General features: G+C 33.9%; 1 protein-coding gene across 1 annotated transcript in view; it reads right to left on the bottom strand.

Annotated features, from left to right (window-relative positions):
• Positions 1 to 17820, bottom strand: part of LOC149801126 (tyrosine-protein phosphatase 10D-like) — a 155528-nt gene that overhangs the window by 43107 nt on the left and 94601 nt on the right. The window contains exons 19-25 of the mRNA XM_089955151.1: positions 14408 to 14503; positions 13839 to 13902; positions 12748 to 12983; positions 7433 to 7688; positions 5120 to 5315; positions 1515 to 1599; positions 616 to 783 (exon numbers count right to left, since the gene is read on the bottom strand). Coding sequence (XP_089811277.1) covers positions 616 to 783; positions 1515 to 1599; positions 5120 to 5315; positions 7433 to 7688; positions 12748 to 12983; positions 13839 to 13902; positions 14408 to 14503 — 1101 coding nt within the window. The remainder of the gene's footprint in view (positions 1 to 615; positions 784 to 1514; positions 1600 to 5119; positions 5316 to 7432; positions 7689 to 12747; positions 12984 to 13838; positions 13903 to 14407; positions 14504 to 17820) is intronic.

Below are 17820 nucleotides of genomic sequence, written 5' to 3' on the forward strand. Positions count from 1 at the left end.
TCAGTATGCTAAGTTTTATATTTTGCTAATTACATCCATCAGAGTGCTAGGTGGCTGGTTGGTCTAAAGCTCTTGCCTTTATAGGTCACTCTCAACTTATCTCTATCGAAATAGGTTTGAGGCTTAGCTTGGCCACCATGGGCCAGTAGCTTTCCATGGTTCAGTGGCAATTCCCAGGGTCTTCACTTGTTCTTCTCTTCCTTCCACAAAAACCAAACCATTCATTATGTACACCGCTCAGAGCGTTTTTTGCATTTCTATGCTCCGTGATCACGGAATGACTGACTTAAATAGTACCATGATAATGAATATATGGTAACAATGACATAAGGTAAAAATTATTATTTATCATGTCACTTTTATAATGTTAAAGAATAGTTGGTGTGATGTCACATGAAATAATTTTACTATCAGAACAAACTGTGTTCATAAACCACATCAAAGTTTAAAGTAGTTCCTGACAGAATGTACACAGCCTCAACATCTTAAGTAACTGATTATTCACTAGTAAATGAATTTTAGTATTTTATTGTGTGAAATTATCCAAATTAGTGCAAAATTATTTTCCAGCTGAACAGTCTTGCATATATGATAATAATGCATCATACTACTTACAGGTATGTAATTAGCATTGATGTAATCCGATCCTTCATCATCATCAATTGGCAAGAGTTTAACACGAGAATGATCAAAGGGAAGGATATTGGTGAAGCGATTCCTTCCACGGTTACAAACCAGCTCTGCTGCTGTACAGGGTTGGTTGCGGCCAACCTCTTTCAGGTCCTGCAGTCAAATAAAAAATAAAAAATTAGAATAAAACATCAATATGTAGTAGAGTTTCTGACTGTTTTTGCTCATGTAATAATGTCATTGAATTCTAATGTAATAATGTCATGAAACGCTAATGTAATAATGTCATGTAATTATGTCATGAACTTCTAATGTAATAATGTCATGAACTTCTAATGTAATAATGTCACGAAATTCGTGCCTAATTAGATGAGATTACATGAGATTACATTAGACATAAATTATATGGCAGAAATTCACTGAATAACATACATGCTCTTTGCAGATTGCAGAGACTGGCAAGTTGAATAATTCAAGAAAATCTGTAAATTGTTGCGTCTGTTGACATATATTCATCAAACAGCTGAAATAACTTTAAATTCATTATATCCCTTACAAGTTACAGAGTGGAAATAGTATCTAGAGTGCTGTGCTAACATCAAGTGAAACAGGGGACATAACTCAGTAAACTTTTGAGAGAAAAGTGTTAAAAGTTGAAGTCAACCTAAATCTGCTTGATTTTAAGCCTCATACAAAGGCATAATACCCTCAATAAAGTCATTAAGAAGTGGTAAGGTGGCACTAAATTTATGATATATGGTACAGATTCAAGAACGAACATTGGAAAACCTAAATGCTGCTCCACATAATATAGTTCAATCATTTAAATACAAAAGTACCCAAAATTATCAACTTAATGTAAAGAAAAATATAAACTTGTTTACCTCAAATTGTTCTGCATACTTGAAGTCAGAATCAGCTGACATCCTCTGTACATAATCCTGTATTTCACTGAGATTAAATGGGTGCCTGCACACAAAGTAAAAATAAAAAATATACTGTAAAATTTGAATAATAAGCTTACACATTTATCTGCATGTACCCACTGCTATATGTACCTTTAGACACTGGAATGTATCAGAAAAAAATTACTTATTTTTAAAGTTTCAACATTATAAAATCATGGATCTTTGTTGAGGTGACTTATCAACCAGAAAATCTAATACGAACAGATGCAAAGTGGAGATCAAAATAATATGCGTATTTGTTCACAAACTTCATATCTGCTGAAACAAAGATCTGTAACTATTTCTTTTTACATGATTATTGAAAACATTTGAAATTTAACTTGTTTCTGAATAGCAAAAATGTCATTTCTGCAGAATGTCATAAAAATACATTACAATGCATTTATGTTAAAGACAACACAAACATACAGTATGATGAATTATTGCAAATCACTTATCACATAATCAAAAAGCACCTGTCAAAGGAATCCTGTAATAATATGCAATTATGGGCTTTTGTTAATGCACTTAATACTGTATTTATACTATATGTACTCGCTTTTAAGTCAAGTCCAACTGCACAAACCCAGATGTGCTGTCACTTCATGGAATGGCAGATCAGGGTCCATACTGTTTGTAGCAGAACTTTCTTTGTACGTTAGTATAAACATTACAGTCATACTGAGCTGTGAAATATGTTATGAGGGTAAATAATGCATGTATTTTCTGACATATTTGTTTGCAAATATTTTCTGTAAAATATTACAAATGATGCAGATCTGCATTACCAATGACTATAAATTAAGTCTGGGAAAGACACATCGAGACAACAATTTCTCTTAAGAAAACTACAAAATCATTAGTTTTTAATACTTAGGGTACAATACATTTAACTTATATTATTGTCAACTCATTTTCAAATATATTACATTGCACATGCCAATTGTTTGGTCAAAAATAATTACAGTTATGTCAAGCTGGGACATCTAACCAATAAACTATTACTTTTTTGTCACAAATAACTGCAATTATGACATGGTGGGACATCTAACATGCAATAAACTCACTTTCTTGAAAAAAAGCAATGGGATTTCATCTGGGTAAAATAAGCAATAATATTTCATCTGAACAAAGCTCAGAATTTTTTTATATTTCGACTGTGTCAAATTTCCTTATATATATATATATATATATATATATGAATTTACCTAATTATATCTGATGATAAAGAGATTACAGTAAACGTTATAAACTTTACATACATAATAATGTCAAGGGGATATGAAAATTTAGCTACTTAAATACATAACAATTTATACCAAATATAAAAACTTTGTTTCACTTGCCAGGAATGAAATAATTTTATAAATAGAAAGTTTCTTACTATATCAGCTGTGTCTGTATTTAAGTTTACTATAGTTCATTTTTTCCTAGAATCTACATTAAGGTCAGATGTCATTTTGAACTTAGTAAAAAGAAAAATATTCCATATGTACTTGCTTTGTAAGTTGAGTCAAACTGCAAACAATAAAGACCCTGATCTGCTCAAGCAAAATGTCCCTGCAGATCAGGGTATGTGTTGTTTGTTCTTGTGATTACTCCAAACAAACTGCATAGACCCAGATCTCCCAGTGCATTATGTGAAGGCAGATCAGGGTCTGTGCAGTTTGCAGTTGGGTTCATCTTATAAACATGTATATAAGGTAAGAAGTTATAGTTTCATGGAATATGAAAGGTCTAAAAGAAATGAGAAAAGGACCCAACAACACAGGTTTCCCATTTGATTCCATTCAAAACTAGTTTATTTACAGTTCTACAATCACAAGGCTAAATGTTATTAATAATTCCGCACTCATTTGGCTTACAGTTCACTGACAGTTCCACACTTATTTGTCTTATAGCTATTGACGGTTCCAGATTCACATGGCTTAGTTACTGACAGTTCCACACTCACATGGCTTACAGTTCATTGACAGTTCCACTGCTCCAGCAGCCTAGTAGTTAGAGTGTCTGCCTCGGATGCGGGAGTTTGTGGGTTCAATCCCCGGCCAAGTCATACCAAAGACTTATAAAAATGGTACTAACAGCTGCCTTGCTTGGCGCTCGGCATGAAGAGGTTAGTGTTAGGACTGGTCGGCCTGGTGTCAGGATAATGTGACTGGGTGGGACATCATGCCACATGTATGTGACATGATGCCCCAGTGCTAGGCATCACTATAAACTGCCACACTGCAGATATTGTAGCGATATGACTGAAAAATTGTTAAAGTTACATTAAATATCCAAATCACACATATACACACTCACTGACAGTTCCACACTCACATGGCTAACACCATTTTATGCTGTGAGTGAAAGAGGGTCCCATTAAAATCAGTGTCTCAACTGTGAACGGCATTAAGATATAACTTTCTGCTTATGTGGGTGAAAGAGGACACCCAAGTACCATATACTTGTCTATAAACCAAGTCCAACTGCAAACAACTTACACCCTGATCTGCCATCACATGATCATGGCCTATGTTGCTTGTTCTACTGGTTACATCTATAAAGCTGCCTGAACTCAGATCTGTGGCACATTATGCAATCATAGATCTGGGTTTGTGGAGTTGGACTCCAATTATAAGTGAGTACATACCATACATCAAGGTATCAGCTTTAGGTATATAGTGTTATGATACCAGAATTTCAGCTTAATACAAATCTAAAAACTTTCAAAACTTTAAATGTTGAGAATTTTGGAGGTGAAAACAGGATACCCAAGTACATCAGGTTTCATGTTTTAAAAACACAGTTATATTATCCCAACCTGTCAGTTGAAGAGACAAAATAATGTAGAAAATACATGACTTTCATAAAATGTAACACAGAATCATACCACCATTGATATAAAGGTAAAAAAGTGATATCTTGCCATTCCCAAGGGAGGCAAAAAGCTCTAATTTGCACTCGAGTCAACTGCCGCATTACCCTTCCTTGATCACCTTATAGCCTTGCAAATGAGTCCAAACTATTTTCTGTAACTGCTGTATGAATGGTAAACATAACTATGTTTTGAATTTATTTTCTCCCTAGCTGACACTTTCTATTGTTCAAATGACCTAGACCATCAATGTTAGCATGAAAAATGTGTATGTGTTAGTTTTTGTATTTTTTAATGTAGCTTTTACAACTATTCAGTCATATCTCTAAGATGTCTGCAGTGTGACAGTTTATAGTGATGTCTAGCACTTGGACATAATGCTACAGACATGTAGCATCATGTCCCACCCTGTCACATTATTCTGACACCAGGCCGACCAGTTCTAACTCTAACCTCTTAATGCTGAGCACCTAGTAAGGCAGCTGTTAGTACCATTTTATAAGTCTTTGGTATAACTCAACCTGGGTTCAAATCTGTGACCTCCCACATCCAAGGTGGATGATCTAGCCATTAGGCCACCAGAGCGGTTCTGGGCATGGAAAATGTGGGAACACAAAATCGGTCTTCCTAAAAATTACTTTTTTCTTTCTCTATAGACAAATACTATCTGGATGCATACCCTTTTGCTTGGTTGCGGAGGGATGATCTGGGAGTCATGTTGTGTAGTCCAGGTTTCTGTCGATACATGTTGCTCTTCTGTCTAAATCTCCTCCTAACAAAAAGCACTGCTATGATCACAATCATCACTACAACCATGGCTGCAATAATGCCTCCAACTATTGCCCCAATTTTGGCCCCATCTGTGGAATCTACTGCTGCAGAAAGAAAGGATGAGAAATCATGGCACCATTTACCATTTTTCAGTCATTGCCATTCATAGAGGAATTCATACAAGTTTTGATTCAACATGAATTTTATAAAATAAAATATTTTGATAAACTCAAGCTGTCTGCTTACAGTGGCATGTTGTACTATTTATTGAGTTCTGTGGGTGACAATTCCCTTGCCCAACAGGATACTACAACACTAAAAATTATGATTGAAAAAGTAAACTTGAATGTAAGAAGCTTCATTTTCACAATAATAATAATAATAATAATGAGGACTTTGCATAGCACCTAATCTTTAGAAGCTCTAAGCGCTTTACAACATTAGACAACACCTATAAGATAACAAACATATAATGATATGATTACAAACACAAACACCAAAAAATTAGAAAACAGAGAAAAAACATGCTGAGAATATTTAAGGCCAGGAACTGAGGAAAAAGAACAAAAATTCAAATTAAGATATCATTTGCCAACCACCTTCCTCCTGCATCATACTATTAAGTGAATAATTGAATTATCACCCCCATGGAGTTTAATAATTTTATATTTACTGCACCTGAAGTTAATATTATATTTTTGATATAACTTACGCATTTCTCAGATATGTTGCTAAGTGATGTTGCCAAGTGGATGGCACAGTGTCATATTCATAACTTGAAGTGATGATACTAAATAATCTGAATGGTAAATTATAAAACTCTAAAGAAACAGGTACAGGCAAACCTATCCTAACCATCACCTTGACAAAATGATCACCTGGTCACAAAGGCCACCACAAGCAAATTTCCCATATAAATATGTGTATAATAGTCCCTTGCTTTTGCAGTAATCAGCATGGTGTCTCCTAACCAAACAACGGTTTCTTCCTGCCTTAATCAGACACTGAAGGATATCTACAATGACTGGGAAGTCTACACTGAAGCATATCTACAGTGACTGGGAAGTCTACACTGAAGCATATCTACAATGACTGGGAAGTCTACACTGAAGCATATCTACAATGACTGGGCAGTTTATGTAAATTATACTCATGCAGCAGGCACTGTTTAGAAGATACTATGAATCAATGTGCAAAAATTTATTTTCTTGTACTCAAGTCACATTATCATTGTTACTCAAAAGGTTTCAACATGTTAAATTCAAAAGTTTTTATAATTATTATAGAGAGTCACGGCATTTCATTTCCTGAGTGGTGAATAAATTATTTCCACTTTGGCAGCAGGTATGGAAGTTAATTTATGTGCTAGTGTGACAAGTATAGTTCAATATCTTCCTGCCTGGGACAAAAAGCTATCCCTGATGAAAATAGTTCATCTCTGAGAAGAGATATGAGTTACATCAATTTTCACTAAGGTCAGAGGTAATACAGTATTTAAAACCTGTCTGATATGCAGGTGAAGGTTTGATTCATTTGTTTAAAAAAATAGCCATATACAACTTCTTCTGGGTGATTCCTTACATAATTTTGTGTTTGCAGTTAAAGAAATTGAAATATCATGATTTGGGTTGCCATGCTAGAAGAATATATGGTACCAAGTGACCATCCAATACCGTAAATCTGATGAAATACTAAAAATCAAGCACAAAACCTATGCTGAGTACAGCAAGTACAGAAGTAACTGTATTTTAAATAGCACATCTATTAATGAAGTCAAAAAATGAATCAGATAATTCAGCAGAGTTGGCGTAGGCTCAAAGTATATCAGGGTCTTTGATAAGAAAACTGCTGATCATGGAAAAGTAGCCCACTATTATGACATGCTCTGTGAAAGCAAAGACTATTGCTCTCATAGGCTGTAAAAGACTATTGCTCTCATAGGCTGTAAAAGACTATTGCTCTCATAGGCTGTAATAACAATTAAATCAATACTTTTCCTGAACTACAAAATCCAAATTCTATATAGTAAGATTTTTATTTCAGAGACATAAGTGTATAATTATAATACATATCAAACTTCATTACACACTTTAATTTACCGTCCTATATAAATGACTTGCAACAAATTTTCAGTTTATATCATCATCATCATAACTACCACACAAATGATACATCTCTCAACTGGCTAATGCATGTGAGACAAATTAACCATTATACTTACCTATTTTGGCTGTTCTAATTGGATCTGAATAAAGAGTATCGCTATACATTGAGGCAGTATATGCTCTAAGCTTGACATAGTAGACTGTGTCTGGTTTCAGTGGTCCATTACAAAAGACTTTGCCCTCACAATCTGTTTCAGAACCAATCGCAAAAATCTTGTAATTCACAACACTGCTAGCGGCTCTAATCTTGACTCGGAAGTTACCATTACATGTTGAACGCTCAATGAAGAAGTCTGAGCAGTTTGAAATCACCTGGAACAGGAAAGATTTTGAAAGTTCAGGTATTTATTAGCAGAAATAAAAAATGATGCTTACATAAGACAGCAGAACTTGCCTGCATATATATATAGTCACTGAAGCATGAAAAATAGGTCACTGTGATCTGCTTATGTAGTCCTTAAGATGGATGCAAATCCATCATTTTTCAAGCATGAATGGCCTAGAAACTACCATCCTTGCCATATACTATCCAGTAAGTTTAAACTTCACCCCACCCCCACACCAACAAAAGACATACAAAACAAAAACAAAGATCAAAAAGGACATAATGAATTAAATACACAGTTAAAATTGTTAATACAGACATGTTTAAGAGTTTAAGAGCTTCTTTGTGTTAACAAGATCATGGCAAAAACCAGGTCAAAGAGGTTTCCCCTCTAGGTGCCTCTATTAACATGCAGGAGGTTTCATATGGCTCATTCTATATCCCCAAGTCCTGAGCAAAGCATAAAAGCAGGCCATAGTGACCTATTTATGGTATGCAGATTAATATGCCTTAGGATGGATGCAAATACCACACTTCATAATTGTAAATGGGACAGTGTCCTAAAAACTGACTTAAGCATAACAAAAGTACTATGAGCAGCTCATACTAACAAATGGGTCTGAATGATCTTTCAACTTTGGTCATGGCAAGTGATCTTCAGCTTAAAATTAATTGAAGAAAAAAATTCTCTTCTTAACACAAAAATAAGGGACAGAACAATAATAAGGGGGAGGAGGAAACAACCAAGGTTCAATATTTACGTAACACTTCAATATCCATCTTTCTTCCTGATTCATTTTGCAAGACGCCTGTTGAAATCAAAATTTAAAAAGATGTTGTCACTAGCTGTATATGCATTAATCGGATCATTGTTTCTCAGCCTAATATGTTTCTTATTTCGATATGAATATTTTCCTGTAATCGGATCATTGTTTCTCAGCCTAATATGTTTCTTATTTTAATATGAATATTTTCCTGTATTACGAACCCCTTTCACAGATCACATTTATTTTCTTTGGATAATACTACTCCAAAAAAAGAGCTTTCACTAACATAAGCTCTTCCACAGTCAACTTTCTTGAATCATTACTCTAATGACTGCATTGCCAGAAGTACCATTCCATAATGCTGAATTTTCATCTCAAATCCATTAATGACATAGTTTACTTGTTCAAATGTAGGTATTTTGATCAAATAAATACCCTTACTTTTTAAAATCATTTTAGATTCTTACTTATTAGATATATCTTAACCTTTAAGTTTTGTAGCACAGGATCACACAGGGCTAAATTGTGATGAGAAATGAAAAGTGCACTCTACTTTTCAATTGTCTGCACCTTAATTTGGCTTGTTTGTCTGCCTTTTCAACATTTAATTTCGAAATACTGGCTAAGTGAGGGGTTGACTGGCATTTAATCTACATTAGATTTTTATATAATGCCATTTTTTGGTTCAAAATCACCCACTGGTATCTCTATTAAAACTTTCACAGCTTCTATAGTCTGATATACTAACTTTAAAAATAAATCGCCTTCATTACTATGATCAGCCAGTATTTGCTGAACTAAATTGTCATCTAAATATGAACAATACTGGGAATTGGCCCTTTTGGGACTTCTAGATAAGACAGCCCGTATTATGAACTCACATTCCTAAAAATTTCCGTTGTTATGGGGCTCAATGTGCCAATGAAATTTAGTTTCACAACCAATTTTGATAAGAGGGACCCCGAGTGGCCGAGTGGTCTAAAGCAGTCTCTGTTACGGATCACTGCCATCTCACCTCTGTGTAGGTTCGACCAATGTGGGTATGTGACAAAGCTTGCCAGTAGCTTCTCATGGGTTGGTGGTTCTCTCCGGGGTTTTTCCTATACCATCAATACTGGCTGCCATGTATAGCCCATCGTGTGCTGAAAAATGGCGTTAAACCTTACAACAACAACATTTTTGATAAACTGAAGAAACCAGATGTGTAAACACTTCCAAAAAATACATGACAAGACAAGAGCTGCAACATTTCTACTATTTCTATAAGCACTTTAAGGGTCGATGGCTGAATTGTATACTTTGCAGAGTACATTTTCATATCCATGACTTAAAATTAATTTGCAGGAGTTCTCATGCATCACTGCTTTCCACGTGCAAGAATTCATACAAATTTTGTATGAATCACATGATCGTGTGCTCTGGGATCATATCTGTTATTACTGTGACATCTGATCTTAAGAACTCAGAATCTGTAAGTTTCTTTATTATGAAGAGATACTAAAGTATGAGCTAAGGTACTAAGTCTAGAATATATGTTACTCCACAAAAGCATTTTCTCAAGACACAATGACCCTGACCTAAGCTATTCACAAAGTCTGATAACTAGATGGTTAGTTATTGTGTAGAAAACATTTGTCTTTTTAAGTCAGTGGCCTCGAATTTGACTCCAAAACTGATAGAGTTCTACCTTACCCCAAGTGAAGACAAAGTTTCATAAATTACTGATGGTGAAGAACATGAGTTATTTTGCCAAACTTTGTCAGCTTCAACCATTGATTTTTTTAAACTCGAAATCAAAGGATCTACCTTTGACCACACAGTCTGGTATGTACAGATCATGGACAGGCTGAGTTAATAAACAGAAACAAAATTGGTAACAGACTGAAGAATGGATGAACAGAATATAATACACTCTGCCCGATGGGGTGTGTAAAAATGTTTACATGGTCACAAAGCTTGAAAAGTAGGTCACAATGACCTACCTTTTAGTATGGTGGTGTTTTCCTCTTCAGGCTAAAAGCATAAATCAGCTATCATGACCTTAGAGGCAATAGTATATCAGATACCGACTTAAACATAAAACACACATATTCGCTGATGCTATTTCCAATGACATCTGAGGCATTGCATAAGCCTTAATATAATACAATATTTTAGCCATGGCAGAACTAAGAGTCCAATTAACAAAATGGGCAAATTATTCTGGCATACAAGTTAGATCAATATTCAGGCAACACAAATGTGAAGCTATCAACTGTAAAAAAAAAAAAAAATTAACAAAATGTAATAAAAGCTATCTCATGATATATTAATCCTACTACAAAGGACCTAATCCTGTGCCCATTTTGATGCAGAGATTATAATAAATAAATACAATTTTCTAACATATTCTTGATTTCATTATTATCAATTTTCTCCTTTATGTTAACTTATAAATTAAAACATGAAGTAATGCAGGACAGCAAAGGAATCCATTAAAAAAACAAAGTACCAGGAATACTGATGCTTTGTAAGGTTGAAGTGATACTGATTTATCTAAGATCATGTGGAAGAAGAACTTCATGGTCCTTTTTATTATCATAAACATATTGCTCTAAATAATCTTGAAAATATATCTAAAACTTTTCTTTTCATTATGTCAAAAGAAAACTTAAATTAACATCTGAAATATTATATAAGGAATTATTAAGGTGATTTCCTCTGAAAAGCATATTCCAAATATCTGCAAGTATTACCATCAGTGGAACAAAATCTAAGGTAGATAACTACTATCAGGTCAAATAATTGACATAAAGCTAGCTGTATCCCTTGGCATAAAACCTACCTGAAAGGCCAGAGGACCTATATTATGTTATTCATTTTAGTACAACCATAAACTTTGTTACTATTATTACTAATACAAAGCATACATGGTAAAAGAGACTGGACACTATACCGGAACCATGATGGACAGAAATGTCTCTAAACCAAACAACCAGATCTTGCCACACTTTCCCCTAATTTAAAAATAATGAGATCGAAGTGCCAACACCTATGCCAGTTCTCACCAATGCACGATTCCCTATTTACTATAACTTTATCCTATACTACAAACAGTTGTGGAACATGGCTAACTTGCAAACTCCATATGATATTTAAGAACTTTATTTAAAATCTAAATACAAAATCTTAAAGAAGGCAGATTAGTGTACAGCCTGAAATGATGTGACTTTATAATGTCATCACAATGATGTCATCTCTTACCTAGGTATAATGTATGAACTCTGAAAGAGAATGGCTGCAAAATGGCATGGCTGAAAGTTCTGTCTCTTATTAATAAGGAAAAAGAAAAATTCCATGTGATCACATGAGTCCTATGAAAGAAAATAATAAAATGAATAAAAAGTACACAAGAATTTTGAAAATCTTTAGCTATTTACAATGTGCTATAAAGAAGTTGCACAGGCTTTCTGTTATAGAAAACCAATGTGACCTCAATAAATCTATCATAATGAAAAACATTCACTGACCAACTACCACCATTTTCTTTGCATATTTGACAAAAGGAATCTATGATCTTCAATCTGTGAAAATCTGAATAATTTTTCAACATGCATTCAGCTATTATTTTATTATATGCAATTAGTTGTTGTTGTTGTTGTTGTTGTTGTAGGGCTTAATGCCATTTTCAGCACACGATAGGCCATACATGGCGGCCAGTATTACTGGTGGAGGAAGAACCCGGGAAAACACAGAAAGAACCACCAACCCATGAGAAGCTACTGGCAAGCTTTCTCACATACCCACATAGGCTGAATCCGAGACTCGAACCTACGTATATGCAATTAGCGATAAGGTTTATCTCCTACTTTTGGTGATAGATATTCAACTAAGAGAAGCACAAGAAAATGTCCACCAACCGATACATGTTTAAGTGATTTGGTTTTCTAACCACTATGTCAAAATATCAATTAGTGAGGAAGTTAAACACTGCAACATATCACCAATGATCATCCTCAGCAATGCTGATGTTGACATTGTGGTCAAGAAAAAGATATAGGAAAACATCCCAAAAGTGGACACTGTCAGGGCCAATATTCTGGCAATTTTATAAAGATGGCCAGCATATACTGAGGCTTGACTTGCATTAGAGTTGCTTCATTGGGACAAAAATAACTGACAAGTCTGCTGCGGCTACCATGCCAAAGATAGGCTTGATTAAAGAAATCTCAATATGCCTATATCTCAAAATCTGCTAAAACAAGTGAAACAAAAACAGATTAGCATCTCGAAAACCAACCTGGAATGTTTTCACATTATGATCCGACTGAGCATCCTTCCATCCCAGCAAAAGATCAGATTTGTAGGTCAGATCTTCTGTGACTATAACAGTGTATGCAAGTATTTCCCCATACTTGTCAGAGAAAGCATTTGTAAAGTTGACAAAAAAGCTTGTGGTCTCAATGGGAGTTACTGTAGGATCAGATACTTTTGGCATTGCTTTGGTTGCTGTCATGCCATCCTTGTATGGAGGACCTGACAACAAAAAAAAAAGAGAATGAGCTAAAACTTTTACTAGTTGTAACGACTCTTCTAACGAAACTTTGTCAGAAATTATTCTTACATGTTTTATTAATAATTTTTTTAAATGTTAATAATTATTAGTACAAATATTAAATAATGTATTCCACTGATATAGCACTGTTCATTATAACATGATTCCAGTTATAAGGCAGGTATAGTCATAGGTTACATTTTATTATATGATATTAAAGTCATACAATGTACTTCATTATAACACAGTCTCACTCCAAGGCAGTATACCCCATGGCTCCCACACACAGCATTACAAGGAGGGATTGATGTACTGCTAATTCTAAAGCAAAGATATTGGCAAACCTTCAAAAGAAAATACCCTGTGCAAAAAAAATTATTACAATTAAGCATGATTTGTACAGTGTGATGGTGATGCTAGCATGTTGAATTTAGTTGAAACTGGTGTCAAATGATGACATAAGTACAATGTATGTGTAATGATGGGCAACATATGATGGGATTCAGGATCATGTCCTTATGGGCAACATATGATGGGATTCAGGATCATGTCCTTATGGGCAACATATGATGGGATTCAGGATCATGCCCTTATGGGCAACATATGATGGGATTCAGGATCATGCCCTGATGGGCAACATATGATGGGATTCAGGATCATGTCCTTATGGTCAGGATGGCTAAAAGTAGGACAAATGTTTAGACTAGTTAAAAGTGACTAAAAAATGTTCAAACAATGTAATTATAAACTTTTGGGATGTTGGCATTGGTTTGAAGGGGATAGATGATGGACTAGTACAAATATTAAATAATTATTGCATATTATAAAACACTTACTATAGGTCCTTAGGGTGATAGTGATGAATTTTTCATCTCCGATATGCACTGTCTTGGCTCGCACCTGTAAGTTAAACAAATTAGTTTAAATTATGTTTAAATACTGTTGACTGACAGTTAACTGTCAGACATAAATGATAAATGCTCTGCACAATACCCATACAGGGTAGAATAAAAATAAACAAAATGATGAAGACATAATTTTCTTTCTTCTTATTTCTCTTTTTAATTTCACTATTAATTTAACTGTTCAATATGCAGATTAACTTCTGATATAATATGAATCATATCGGTTTCAGATAATGATTTATATAAGCAAACAATATGTCTCTCCCTCAATATATCACTTATTATAGCAAATTTTTTCTTGTTCAAGAATCCCATTTTATCATTTAATGCTAATATTACATGTATAATGTATGTTATTTATAAGGCATTCTCAAACTGGCAACTTTCAAATTAAAAACAGTATACTTCAACTAATCAGAGTGGTTAAAACTGAATGATGCTGAAATATAATGACTTCCAGTAGTCAGAAAAACAAAAAAGTGATCAGTAAATTTACTCACATTGAAGGTGTAAGTGTATCCCGCTTTCAGGTTGTTGAAAACTGCCAGCTGTTCTGGAAATGTAATATTCCTTGCTCCAGAGTCATTTACACCACCCTGAAATTGAAATCATCCATAAAAGATATGGTGGTTTCTCACCATAATGTATGTACTCACTTATAAGTCAAGTTCAACCGCAGATCAGGGTCTATGTTGTCTGTTGTACTGGCTACTCCTAACAAACTGCATAGACCTTGATCTGCTGGTGCATTATACAACTGCAGATCTAGGTCTGTGCAGTTTGCAGTTGGACTCAATTTATAAGTCTGTATATAAAGTAGATTTGCAAGTCATTATAGATGTTCAAGGCTTAAAGAAGAAGAAGAAAGTTATCTATTTCCCAATCTTGCTCAAATTTGTGTTAGAAGGATTATTTGAAGTTCACATATATAGGATGTTCGCATTTACAATGATTAGACATAATCAAGAGATTTACTCTAGCAATGAAAGTGTCAATTATGGATGGATGGATGGATGGATGGATGAAAACAGTAAATAATGCAAAAAATAATGAAACTGAAGAACTGTAAATATATAATTAAAACATAATTTAACCAAATTTGCATCACATTTGCATTATTTCTGCATTTAGTTGTGTTCTATTTGCATTTCAGCTATTACCCCATTTTGTTTATGGTCTCAAAACTGCATTCTGATCTTACATTTTTTGCCACCATTGAAATGTTTCTTTTATTATCTATTAACATGAATGAATTTACCCTAAGTCTGTATTTCTGTTTTTCAATAGCAATAAATGGAAAAAAGAACTATTGCTTTTGTATTGTCTTAATATGTGTACTTAAATAAAACAAAAAATTTCAAAAGACAGTTAAATTTACAATAAATAAAATAATTACTGCAATAAATCATAAAATATAGTTGTAAAGACTCTCTAAACAAATTTAATATTGTTTCATTTTGTTATAATAACAATGTTTATGGATACAACTGCTGGAGATGATGATATCATAGCAATGTCGGTTGTTAGAACAATTTCATATCTTCATGTTGTTATAGGATTATTGCCATTTTTCAGCACTAGTGAGGCCAACAACCCATGGGAAGCTGCTGGCAAGCTTTCTCACATACCCACACTGGCCAAGACCAAGACTCGAACCCGTGTGGATGGAGGTGAGATGGCAGTGATCGGTAAAGGTGAGCACTTTAGACAGCTCTGCTAGAAAAGTAACGTTGTGAAAAAATTGTCCATGTAAAGAATAAAGAATTTATCAATGATTGTCACGCAAAAGAGATTTCATCGATGGAAATTTTGTGGTAGCACAAACTACAGGTAGATCTTCACTTCCATTCATGAAATGCATTCATATTTCAGTTTGTGTTTGTTTATTACTCATTATTCCGCATTATTACCTGGTACCCTTTTCCTGGGTCCACATCAGAAGCTAATATGTGTACCAAATTTCATACGGATGTCTTAAACTTTCAGACAGTTTTGACCCGAAACAAAATGAAGGAATGGATGTACAGATAAATGGATGTATAGATAAATGGATGTACAGATAAAAGGATGTACAGATAAATGGATGTACAGATAAATGGATGTGCAGATAAATGGATGTACAGATAAATGAATGTACAGATAAATGGATGTGCAGATAAATGGATGTACAGATAAATGGATGTAGATAAATGGATGTAGATAAATGGATGTACAGATGAATGGATGTACAGATAAATGGATGTGCAGATAAATGGATGTGCAGATAAATGGATGTAGATAAATGGATGTACAGATAAATGGATGTACAGACAAATGGATGTACAGATAAATGGATGTACAGATAAATGGATGTGCAGATAAATGGATGTACAGATAAATGGATGTAGATAAATGGATGTACAGATAAATGGATGTAGATAAATGGATGTACAGATAAATGGATGTAGATAAATGGATGTACAGATAAATGGATGTACAGATAAATGGATGTATAGATAAATGGACAAGAACAATTAAAATACTGAAAATGATTTTTTTTAAATAGTACAAAGGACACACATGGAATGCAAGTCTAATAAATGTAACATGCTTCATAAATGAATCTTAAATGGTTTTGGAATTTATCCTCCAGAAATGAAAGCATTAATGATGGATGTACAAATAACATAAAAATGGATGGTTCAATGAAACTGAATTGAAATACTGCCAAACCCACTTATCTTGACCTCGGTTATCTTGAGAACTCGTGTTTGTCAAGTGTTTTGGTCTGGTCATGAAAAAATCTTTCTTTGTTATGCAAATTTTTCCTCACTTATCTCAACGTCTGTTAAAGTCGATAACCCTGTTATATCAGGCATAAGTTTCAGTCCAAAATAACATTTGGACCTGCTTATTTCTATGAATTGCAACTTTTAATGTCCATTTTGGAGAAATATAATTTTAGTAAGTTACATTTTGCTATTAGCCACAAGACAACACTAACAAAAGAAAATACTGAAAATAATTACAGTTCTACATATTCTGTTATATTGAAATTCTTAAAAAGTGAGTGGGGACAATACAGCAGAATACAGCACATAGAATCTCTGCATAGGGGTGGTCAGGTTTAGATAAGCTCATATTTTTACAATTTCTTCAGGAGGGAAGGTTATTTTATTTACTGAGGAATATTAACACTATGATATGTTCACTGTAAAACATACACTGACTGTCAAATTAAAAGAGAAAATAGATTATATACTGTATCTTTTTTTCAGAAAGTGAACATACATGTACACATACATGAGTAATTTATTAACACTGTTATTTTTGTATTGTCTGCTATGTACAGCTGGAATCTGAATTCTCTCTCAACAGTTACGAAAACAAACACTTGTTACTAAAGTGCAAACAAATAAAGCAATAATTAATCTTACATTTACATTTGCAGCCTGTTTGGAGGCAACATTCCAGTAAACCTAAGAGTAAGAGACAAAAATAAAGGTCAAGGGTGTCTTTAAAATTACGTTACCGGTTTTTATGAACCCTGATATTTTGGAACCCGGTTATGTCAACGATTTATTGACACCCCCAATATTAATTGAAATAACTAGGTTGGACTGTATATGTAATGAACAGAAGGATATGAACAAATGTGCAAGCCCTTATCGTTTACAGGGGTGGGAAGAATGGTGTCATCATCAATGAGTAACTAGGAGCATAATCAAAATGTAATTATGAGTATAATCATATAATTTGGAACATAAACAAACAGTAATTAGGGACATAATCAAATACTTATTAGGAGCATATTCAAACAGTAGCTATGCGTGTAACAACATAGAAATAATCAAACAGTAATAAGACACATAACTGAACAGTACTAAAGCATAATCAGATAGAAATTAGAAGTATAATCAAATAGTAATAAAGA

The sequence above is a fragment of the Sinohyriopsis cumingii genome, chromosome 4 (genome assembly GCF_028554795.1).
Source record: "Sinohyriopsis cumingii isolate HCF-2022 chromosome 4, ASM2855479v2, whole genome shotgun sequence".
NCBI lineage: Eukaryota > Metazoa > Mollusca > Bivalvia > Unionida > Unionidae > Sinohyriopsis > Sinohyriopsis cumingii.